The 12147-nt window shown below is 39.2% G+C and overlaps 1 protein-coding gene across 5 annotated transcripts in view; it reads left to right on the forward strand.

The window, feature by feature from the left end:
- Positions 1-9858, forward strand: part of tarbp1 (TAR (HIV-1) RNA binding protein 1) — a 55430-nt gene extending 45572 nt beyond the window's left edge. For 3 of the 5 annotated variants that reach the window (XM_087146671.1, XM_022232941.2, XM_022232942.2), the window contains exons 24-28: positions 342-552; positions 982-1176; positions 6225-6349; positions 6630-6766; positions 7655-9858. In XM_087146671.1, the coding sequence (XP_087002797.1) occupies positions 342-552; positions 982-1176; positions 6225-6349; positions 6630-6766; positions 7655-7817 (831 nt within the window). In that variant the 3' untranslated portion in view covers positions 7818-9858. Of the gene's footprint in view, positions 1-341; positions 553-981; positions 1177-6224; positions 6350-6629; positions 6767-7654 lie in introns of those variants that run through there. The other 2 variants (XM_022232940.2, XM_087146776.1) reach the window with 1 other exon arrangement.
- The last annotated feature ends 2289 nt before the right edge of the window (positions 9859-12147 follow it).

Here is a 12147-nt window from a genome sequence, read left to right on the forward strand (position 1 = left end):
CATAATGGCTTCTGGCGCTGTAATGGGATTCAGTGTGCATGCACACCAACTAAGTGAGGGGCATGAACATATGTGCACTGGTTCCTGCCACACCGTGCCTGTGCAAAATAAGGCAAGACTTTTAGGAGAAATAATGATTCACTTTCCATTATAACAGGGATGAGTTATTTCTTTAATATTTAAGTGTAGTTGGTCAGTCCATTCGTTTCCTTGATTCAGCCTTGATTGGTAAGCGGTACACCACCAAATGCCCTGTGGTGATTTTATTGTTGCATAATTGTGCCGATTTGACAACTGTTTGACATTTGTCTAACAGTTCCATTTATTTTATCTTTTTGCAGACAATATTTCACATTCTTCCAGTTTTGTGCTCCCTGGCCAGTGATGAATTTCTAGATCCCAAGCTCTTTGACAAGGATTCCCCTTTATTGTGGAGCAACTCCAACAAATTTCATCCTATAATTCGTCTGTATAACCCAGAGAATTCTCTGATACAAGAAGAGTACTGTATAAGTCTCTGTGTACAGCCGTCAGCAGCACAAGCCATTCCTGGTGAGACAAATACTAGAATCAAAACCATAGCATTAAAGACCCATGCAATATAGTCTTTTAATGCAGTTCTTTCAAATGCTCCTTGGTACCCCATTTAACCTGATTTTCAGATTTTATTGTGTAATTCTAATTTGATTTGTGCCTTTTTCATTTTTAGCAAACTTTATATATAAGTGTCTGTAATGGCATCCAGGGCAGAAAGTTACTTGTAAGTGCTAGAGCAAGTTTTGAAGAAGTTTAAACATTCTGCTGTTGTAAAGTCTGTCCTCTCTGGTAGAAAAATAACTTGACAGTATTTCTTTGATCTTCATGATACCACACTTATCACATGCCCTGTTTGTCTGTATCCATGGAAATTATTTACAGCCTGCTTGAACATGTTTTATTGAATGCAATCTTTGTAGCTTGACCACTTTGTTTCTTTCAAAGGTATGAGTGTGGTGAGTTCAACCTTTGAATCTATTGACAAGGATTCTAATGTCCAAAAAAAGATTATTCCTTGGCAAGATACACTGATGCCTGGATTTGATGATGTCATTGGGACAGCAGGGCAGGAGAAGGGATCAAGGAAGGATAGTCTGATACTTGTAGCATCACTCATAGACAAGGCACCAAATCTAGGAGGTAAGTCTTGATGCAAGCCATGAGGGCTCGAGATGTGATTGTTTCAGTAGAGATGACCCATTGAGTAGGATGACCAAGACTTGCCTGCATACTGGTCTTAACAGGAACCAAGGACAAAAATCCTTGGTCTGATCAGGATCTTGGCAGACTCATATTTGAGTGAAGATCTCATCATGTACATCTGTAGCCTGTTAGCAAAATGTATCATAAATGGACAGGCCTGAAGTTTTTATTAACAGACAATCAATCAAAAGTTCTGCCATTATGTACAGTATCATTCAAAATTATCTAGATTCCTGCATGAATCTCGCGGGCCCCCAAAATACAAATTTTTAGTAGCTAAGTTTTCATCCGTGGGTTGCCATGATTTCCACGCTATCCATGCGTGGTCCGTGTGGACCAAAAAAAAAAATCTCGCCAGGTACAGTTAAGGACGCCAGTCCTTGTGATTGGGAAATATTAGGCATGTGAAAAAACACTCCAGTATATTTTCAGGTGTGCAATTTTTCTAGGCGTGTGATTTTGAGTTCCAAACTGAACAATCTGGTATAGTTCTAATTACATCCGATTCAAGAGCTCACATGAGAGGGGTTTGTACTTCATCCAGTTCCAACCAAATCTGTGACATTTTCATTAGAGTCTTTGTAAGGTTTTTTCACATGTCAGTGATGGAAGTAATTGGGTTCGTATCGCAAAATGTGGGACAAATCTGAAAACGATCAGCATTTTTTGTGAATCAAAATTTCTGATAATTCATGCAAAACCATAACCGACGCTTGACATACCTGCGCGGTAACGGCCGGCCGGCCGGCCGGCCAGCTAGATTGCCAAAATTATTTTGGCAACGTCATGACGGCCAATGTTCACTGAAAATGTCTGCCCAGCTGGCGCTGCGTGGTGCAGTATACGTTGTGCGCGACGGCCTGCCAAGACCTTGCGTAAATCAAGGGCAAAAACACGCTGGCACTTACCCTAAGTTTCCATCGTTTTTATAAGCGCACCAATGGTGGCCTTGGGCATGAAGTTGCTGCAGTTTTGTGCATCAGCTCATGTAGTTCATACAATAACGTACACGTGAGTGACACACCCACAGTACATGTACATGCGGTTGTTTTGGCGACACAAACTACATGTTCTTGTACATATACACGCTGTTGTTTGACACTTTTACTATACTACTATAGTAGTATAGTATATATTACTATACTACTGCATACTATACCCACACGTTTATGTTGCTACTAAAACTGTCAAAATGCCAAAAGTTCCGTCGAACCACATCTTCAGGAATTGGCAGAATGACATGCCATGGTTGAAGCAGGAACAGCAGTCTAAGGGAATCATCCTTTACTGTAAACTTTGTCGATCACATGAAGGAAAAATCAAAGCTGTTCGAAAATTTTCCTGACACTCTCGTGAGAGGAATTAGCCGGAGTAGCCTCAAAAAGGACAACTGTGTTAAGCATGGCAGGACCCTCATGCACCAGCATGCATCACGGCTGCAAAGGAATGTCCCTAGAACCCTTGACAGTATTTTCAAAACTACTCTAATTGGTCGGGCTTTCGCAAATGCATCAAAGACAGAGAAGTAGCGAGTTGGTGGTTTGTTTGATGTAGCATACATGATGGCCAATGATTTGTAAGCCACGGAATCTTATTTCTATCACCATAAATCACCAAATTAGGCCAAAAAAGCATATCTTTAGGCTTACATGTACATGTTACTGGTATTTACAGGACGTAGAGCTAACTGAAGAAATGGGAGCAGGCGTCCTGTACCGTACTCAGCATTTGTGGAGATTTTTTCAAAGAACAGAATGTCAACGAATGTCCACGCGGGCCATGCGTGGATAGTGCACAATCACGGCAACCCATGTGTGAAAACGTAGCTACTAAAATTTGTATTTTTCGGCCCTGCGTGAATCATGCAGGAGTGCAGATAACTTTGAACGATACTGTACCTGGCTGGAAAGGGCCTTTTGCTATCAATGACAGCACTTCTTATGAAGTTTACAACTCACAGCATACTTAGTCTGTAAAACTAGCGTAATTGATGTAGGTGATCAAAGATAACAAACCTTGAGGAGAACCTGCTTAACCCCACCCTATAGCTCATGTCAGTAGTGGTTTGCATTCAGTCTTGAATAACCTTGATTTACAATACAGTACATGTATGTGATGAACTCTTTATTACATGCGGGTCCCTCATAGATGTACATTAAAGCACTTTTTGAGAGAAAGTTTAGAAAAGTAGCACTTGAAAACACAATGCTACCGTATGTAGGATTTCCTACTGAATGATCAATTTTTCATCTTTATTCATAAGTATCCATGTTGGTAATCACAAATTCTGAAAATATGAATTTTCTAGAAGCAATTAAAGGAGAAAAAAAAACATGTTTTTAAGAAATTTTGCCCTTTACAAATAGAACAGGGCATAACTTGTTTTGGCATTGCACGACCTATCCTTGTTTGCAGAGTGAGTCACATTTGGTGATGGCATAATGAAGTATTTCGCAGGGTGTACATGTAGCAGAGCAGGGTTAGACAGATACTAATACTTAATGGCCAATATTTTATTTTTTGTAAATTATAATGGATTAATGTGATGTAATCTGCAAAAAACCTTCACATGGTGAGCTTTGGCACTTGGGTGCATATCAAATTCAAATAAATATGAACACTCTTGTTTTTACATACATGTATTAGTGCTGCCGCCGAACCGAACCAAAAATCGTCGGAAACATGGCATTTTTTAACTGAACTGAACGAAACCAAACTGATGGGTTTGGATGCTTGCCTTTAACATGGCATGGCATTGATAGTGCTTGAAATGCCTGCAAGAAAACGTGATAAAAAAGCAAGCACACTGAAAAATGGATAACGAGTTGTGCTGTACCAGTGCCGCACCGGCACTCAGCACATGTGCGTGTACACACGTACTATAAATGTACTGTTCATGTTCGTATATGTACAGTAAACTTACGATGGCCCTGTATCACATGATGGTTGTAAAAACTATGTGGTGAGAATTCACAAATAATCAACCCGAGAACATGCAGCGTACGGCATTTCTGCTGCACAACAGATCTAAATTCTCACTACATCCAATAGTGCTTATGTATATTCAGATACAGCGTTATGTTTGCCAATCTCTGATAGCCACACCCTCAGGTTTCATATTGGGTCAGTGATGTCATACGTGGCCATGCAAAACAAATTTTGATTGGATGCTGATCACAGTCAAACTTTTGCTTGATCAAAGGCAACTCTGGAGGGAAAACTAATTTTGCCAGGTGCAGCAGGTGCAGTGCTCCAGCACGGGCAAAGACAAGATTTGGTTCATGCGGTGGCCCAACCTGCCCTTTGTGGATCACGTTTGATCAAAGAAGTAGTGTGAATACGTTATAATGGAATTTTGCCAGATCTCTAAGTTGTTCGCAAATCTCAAATAACAAAATGCTGTTATCCATTTGAAAAAGACTGAATGAAAATTGCCCACTGGCCACGTGGGCGCAGTCCTGGGAAAGAATGCTCTTCTTCTAATATATCAAAAGCCATGGTTTGGCAGTTAAATCTATTTCATGAAAAATAACCAAAACACAATTTGCTACTAGATCTAAGTTGATCTAGTAGTAAAGGAGGAAACTCACATTTGAGCATGCTGTTTCGTCTTGTTTTCACATATCCTATGATCGTTTGTTGAGTCAAGCGTGGTCCAAACACAACCGCTTTTGTTGGCAAAACACATTTGGAAACTGTCATACCTCCAACGGTAACTTTCTATGGAATTTTAACTCCTAAACAAACTTTGGGGAAACAGTTTAAAAATGTTCACATCGAAGTTGTTCGCAGATACAGATGGAGAGGAGATTCATTGCTTGTATTAACGTAGTTTACACATGGAAGTACTATATATACAGCACATTTGTAGCATGCTGTTCGATGTCTCAATGCGAATTGTATATGTGCCTGAACTTAACTGAAGTTTAGCAAAAAATTTCCGAATCGTGTCTGAACGAAACCCGAATCGAACATTGGCACCTACTCGCAGCACTATCAGATGTATTACATTTATGATTCTCGGTTGTCTGCAACATCAATGTAGATTGTCTAGAATCATGAATTAACAGTTTTGAAAACAGGACAGTGTCCAGATCAGTTTAAAATTGATATGCACCAAAATGACAAAGCTCACTGTCACTGTGTGAAGGGTCATATCACAAATGTATAGGATTTTGCCCAATCACACATTGTAAACCATACATGTATATCACCAATGCCCCATTTTGCAATTTTCAATCTAGATCATTCTGTTGTCACCCCAAATTTTGAATTCAGATTGTCATTGCCACAATTTATTTGAAGGTCTGTGCCAATTTTCTTCAAATTCTCCATATTAATAACATCTGATCTTGTGCTTTTGATATTTGCATTCAATCTTGGGTGCATCACAGCTAACAGACTGAGACAGGATTCAGACTATTTTTAAAGCCAGAACCAATATTTTTTCAACCTTTGTTGGCTTTATATCATTTTTTCTTTGCATTGGACATTAATACCCGAAAGATTTGAACCCTTTTCTAGAAAGGTTCAATTTTCATCATCATAATCTGATCAAGAGTGGCTAATGGGGAGTTGGTGACATATTTGCATTGAGATAGCTTTTCTATATCTCTTGCACAAACAGTGGTATGGGAATTTCCTTTCAAATGCATTCTAGAGTTGCGCTGAACCAAATTAAAAGCAAATTTTGAATTAAGTACAGCAAAAGTTTGATGTCCGAAACAGTAAGGAGCGACCAGGTGTGCTACCAGGCGAGAGATCAACACTCGAAGGCACTTGGAACGATACCAGAGCAACTTTGTTTCAAATGTCGCTCTTTTAATGGGTTGAACCCAATGCAAATGTATGTGCATGTATTAAGTTCGTCTTTCTGAAACCAAATTTAATAGGGTCGACCCGAGTTGCTCTTAATTGTGTTCCATTCGGCACCACCCTAGAACACCTGTCTGAAACGGGTATTTGTTGTTTATTCTTGGACAAAGGTCTGTGTCGTACAAGCCAGATATTTGGTGTATCAACACTGGTTGTTGGCAACCTCCGAGTAACTACAGACAAAATATTTCAAACACTGAGTGTCACTGCTGAAAAATGGCTGCCCATCATAGAGGTAGGTACATGTAGTTGCATCATGTGAACATCTTTTCTTATGCAAGCTACGGGGCTGAATGAAAGTCTATTCAATACATTTTCTCACAAGTCCCTCAAGGTACATGTTTGTTAGCCTCAGTATATCAAAGTTAGTTAGTTAGTTTGTCAGACTTAAAACTGGAGTTTGGCTTAAAAAATACTTTCTGCAGCCAGTTTATTCAAACATGGTCTAAGAAAGAAAAGGGGCATTTACTGAGATATTGTCTGTATGCTGAGTTATATTGATTTTGTTTCTTAAGGTCCCAGTGAGTGATTTGGCATCTTATCTCCAAGCAATGAGGCACAAGGGCTACACACTGGTAGGAGTTGAACAGACTGCCAGAAGTCAATGCCTTACCAAGTATCAATTCCAAGAAAGAACACTTCTACTGCTTGGGTATGTTTCTACTGGATTAATAATATCTTTCTGAGTATGCAATCTTGTAACAGTCTCCATTTTACCTATTAATGCAGTCATATCTGATTAGAATTTTAATTCTGGGAATTCTGGCAGGGGAAGTTCCCGCTAGTTTTAAACTGGAAAAAAGTAAACTTTGTTCCCAACTTCCATTATGCAGTAGAAATCATCAAAAAAAAATACCTTTACACAACCCAAACAGTTGTTATTATAATTAAGGTGATTATTCAGCCAAAATTAGTCAGTAAAGATGTCCTTCATGAAAACATAAGTATCAGTTGGTCTACCATTACACCTTTCTGACATCAAATTTTGTGTAACCTCAAGGGACATGCATGTTTATGTTGGTTCTGAAAATGAATTTAATGTATTTAGAAGTGATCTCATTGTATTATAAATGTGATTAGAAACATAGTTATTGGTAAGTGTTGATACCAATGGCAAGCCAGCTTGATTGGGTACATTGTTTTAAATTTTGAAAAGTCAATAAAATTGTCTTTGGATTTGCCAGTACCTTTTGTGAGAATGGCAACAAAGTACTCATGTAGGTTGTATTCAGAGTCACTGGTGCTCTTTGTATCAAATTTCCACCAATCATGTCTGCCGTCTTTCATGTCAGGCCTTTTCCTTACTGAGCATTTATTTTGTGCATACTGGTTTCAGTTTTTGCCATTAGTGTGCTACAATGAATAGAGTCAAAGAAGTAGCCAACAGTGTTCATTTCTGACCTGCCTGACACCAAAGATGGTAGAACCACAAGCTCTTTGAAGATCATTCCCAATAATATTTAGACTTACTTGGCTCTTGTTCCCTTTCTGATTTCTTTTCCTGAAAAAAAGGAATTTGCTTTCTTTTGTAACCTTGCAGACATGAGCGCACTGGCATTCCTGTGGAGTTGATCCAGTTGCTGGACGTGTGTGTGGAGATACCCCAACAAGGAATCATTCGCTCACTCAATGTCCATGTTAGTGGTGCACTATTAGTGTGGGAATATAGAAGACAGCGACTTCTTGCACAGTCCACCAAGTGAGTGGGTGCAGCAGTACTTGTATTTGAATGCAAAAGCACAAATGAGTGGCAGTATCTATTGTAACACGGGGCTGGTCCGGTCCTTTACATGCGTGAACTGGTTCTCCAGTAAGAAACCTTTACTTACGTGTAGCATCGGGTACCAGTTTCCAGGTAGTGCTTCGCCACGACGCCACACGGCGTGGTGCGGCCGCCCACTTATACCATTGTTGTCTACTGTTGCGTTAACAAGTACATGTAGGTGTATTTGAAGTCTTTGTTTCATTCATTCCAATTACATTGATAAATATGATTCTAAATTTATTAAAAAGTTAAAGGTTAGTATATGTACATTGAATACTAATCCAGTGCATATACTGTACTGTACATGTACATTACATTACCGTAGACTGTATAACAATGCTTGCTGGTGCATGACGCCAGGCTTGCGCTCTATGCAGGGGATAACATGAGGTTCACCGTAAGACAGGGTTTTTTGGAGAGTCCCTTTGAGTTCTTATTAACCGTGTTGGACTGTATATGCATGACCTCCGGCATTGCATGCAAATGCACACTGGCTTGTTCTGCACATTCTGAAGAGCTAGCACTATCAACAGTAGTTAAGTTTACAAATTTTGTGAAGAGGTAATGTGGAAACGTACTGGTAAATTTTCAACAAATTCCTTATTCAAATACATGTATTTTTATATGTAGTTAGATCAAATCAGTCATGGTTTTAATCAAGCAGAATTTGTAGAAGTGTTTTGAAACAGATATTGACTGTTTTATCTTGTGATGTAGTAAAAATAGCCTTCTGAGGTGCTGGAATCTTGTTTTACTACACCACTTGAGGCAGTCAATATTTGTATACTATACTGCATTTCATGTCCATCTCCATCGTATCGACAGCTTCTCAAACTACCGATATTGTTGGTCAAGTGGTTTAAACTGCTTGAAGAATGCCTGAGCCTTGTGGAGAATCAGTGAACAGAGTACTGAAGTGTGACATCATGTCAACCAGGGAATGTTGTACAAATGAATAGTGTACATGTACATGTACGTGTTGGTTCACATGCTGGTCCGTGCACTAATGCCTTTTACACAGATAATTGTGTACGTTACATGGTCACTGTGCTACTCTATAGCAGATCATCCAAAGAACTTACCAGTAGAATTTACATTTCAGAAGTATTACTCAGCACTTGGTGGCAAGTGAATTGAGCAAGTTGTGTGTTTGGGTTGCACATAATTAAAGGTATTTGAATACCATAGCAACATTGGGAGACTGAAGTACAATTTCCAGAGAAAAAAATTCATCTGGATCTCTTTATTACTACAGAAGTGGAATGTCAGATTTTTTAAGTCCAAAATACTTAAAGTGAAACAAGTCTGGTTTAATTGACGTGGATGCTCACAATCACGTGTACATGTAGCAATGCAACGTCAGAGCAATGATACTATTTAATGAACAGAACTTTAACAGCTTTTAATTTGTTCAGTCAAGCTTACTAAATTTACCTAAACACATTTACATACTTGTTGCTGATCTGTCAATTTAATCTTTGTAATTATTATCAACAGTCTGAATTAGCTTGAAAAACTGAAATAAATCATGACGCCATGATGATCACATTCTAGAAGGTGGTATGCTTGGGGTTATATTAACCAGCTATAAGCTGGAAGAAGCACAACATTTCCCATATGTGACAACAACTCCACTCTCTAATACTTATTCTCTGTAGATCACCAGAGTCAAGTATTTCTTGACATACCAATCATACATGTAAGTACATGGTGGGGGCGACCCTGGCCTCCCAGCCCCCCTCTTCTTGTTTCAGCAGAATCAAAACTTCTGCAAGGCTAACTGAGAAAATGTCATAAAGTGTTGAATTTTAGCAACCACTGTTCCCTTTCAGCTTGGTAAATACACATACACCAGACTCCCATTTTGCCACTGTTGTTCAAACTCCCTTTTCACATCTACAGGGACCTCACGGCCTGGAAAAGTTATGGAATTTTGTAAAAATGATAAAAATAAAGGAAAAGTCATGTAGTTTTTCAAACATTGTGTGTGATTTCTATTATCAGAAATAAGTGCGGAAAATGCATGATTTTATTCGCAACTTAACCTTCCATGCTGAAGTTACTCTTTGGGTCATTTGGTAAACACCTCAAAGAAGCACAGCTGTGTCATGTTGTGCACTGCACCAACTGTCCCTCACAGGAATATCAGATTGCACTTTTGTGCTGCCCAACAACTGTGCTTCACTGTTTCATGTATATAACTGTGCTAACTAAACCAAATGCAGTGAAGAGGACTGCACAAAAGACCCTGTGTCAGTTTGTGCTGGCACCCAACTGTGTACACACTGAACTAGTGCATGTTTGTGTTCCATGTAGAAAACACATGCAAGAGAGTGACTGTGGGCACTCGTGCATATTTGTGCTGTAAAACCAAAGGAGGGTTAAAGTCCAAATAGTACATAATTGGGTCATGGATTTTCATAATTTCGTCATGGAAAAGTCATGGAAGTCATGGAATTTAATTGCTTTTTAGGTGCAGGAAACCTGATCTAGTAAGTGCCCAAGCATGTTTTTCCAAATTACATATAGGGTCATGCCCAGGCTATCCCAGCACTTGACAATGAAGAACAAACTTCTCGATCCAGTGTGCTTCAGTTGTTTCTGTGAGTTTATTTATAAGTAAACTTGCTGTTGAAAGGTCTTTGACATGAACTTGTAATTCATTTAGAACAGTACTTCTGTACTAGACTTGATGTTGCATGGACTCACAATAACTGTAACATGTTACCTTTGAGGACAGAATCATTGTCTTTCAAGGAGAGAAATATTTCCTTTGCCAGTTCTAACAAATCAAATTGGTATTAAATAGGCTATATTTGAGCAAGTAAGGTCACTGTAACAAGGCAGCCTTGGGAGTACAAATAAATGTATTCTTTAATATATTTTTAACTTCCCTACAGTCAGAATATTAACATCAATAACCATCAGTGAGATCTGGTCAGCCCAGCTATTTCTCAGTTTGTTAGAAAATGCAGGACTCAAAAACAAATTGTGTCCCCGTAACAAATGTTTCTCACAAGAACTCTCATCAACATGGATGATCTCCACAACTATGGTGCCAGTATGTGTGTGCTCCCCCTATGGTGGTGTTGCTCCATCCTCACCAGCAGTTTCACATGTGAACAGTTCCATGTATGCATATGCTTTGGTTTCTTTTTTTTTTTTTTGCGTTGGGGAGATGTTAATTATATATAACAGGTTTGCCCTTACCCAACGTATATTAATAAGCACTGTAAGGGCAAACCTGTTATATATAATTAACATCTCCCCAACGCAAAAAAAAAAAAAAAATACATCTTGAAAATTGTTCGCGGTACCCGCTGCTCCATTTGACTCGGACCGGCCAGCCGATCCCGGCAAGCTCGGTGGTCGAGTGGTTAAGACATCTGCACTAGTAAGCAGGAGGTCGTGGGTTCGAGTCCCACCCGAGTAAGCTTGTGAGGTTTTTTCGCAAGCTCTCGGACAAGCACTGAGCATACAGTGCTTATTAATATACGTTGGGTAAGGGCAAACCTGTTATATATAATTAACATGTACAGAGAGGTTTCTTCTCTCTCATCTCAACTGTGCATGATGGAATCAACTTCTCATCTCAACAGTGCATGATGGAATCAACTTCTCATCTCAACAGTGCATGATGGAATCAACTTCTCATCTCAACTGTGCATGATGGAATCAACTTCTCATCTCAACTGTGCATGATGGAATCAACTTCTCATCTCAAGTGTGCATGATGGAATCAACTTCTCATCTCAACTGTGCATGATGGAATCAACTTCTCATCTCAACAGTGCATGATGGAATCAACTTCTCATTTCAACTGTGCATGATGGAATCAACTTCTCATCTCAACTGTGCATGATGGAATCAACTTCTCATCTCAACAGTGCATGATGGAATCAACTTCTCATTTCAACTGTGCATGATGGAATCAACTTCTCATCTCAACTGTGCATGATGGAATCAACTTCTCATCTCAACTGTGCATGATGGAATCAACTTCTCATCTCAACAGTGCATGATGGAATCAACTTCTCATCTCAACTGTGCATGATGGAATCAACTTCTCATCTCAACTGTGCATGATGGAATCAACTTCTCATCTCAAGTGTGCATGATGGAATCAACTTCTCATCTCAACTGTGCATGATGGAATCAACTTCTCATCTCAACAGTGCATGATGGAATCAACTTCTCATTTCAACTGTGCATGATGGAATCAACTTCTCATCTCAACTGTGCATGATGGAATCAACTTCTCATCTCAA

The sequence above is a fragment of the Acanthaster planci genome, linkage group LG01, assembly GCF_054643075.1.
Source record: "Acanthaster planci isolate LZ-2023a linkage group LG01, COTS_SCS, whole genome shotgun sequence".
Classification (NCBI taxonomy): domain Eukaryota; kingdom Metazoa; phylum Echinodermata; class Asteroidea; order Valvatida; family Acanthasteridae; genus Acanthaster; species Acanthaster planci.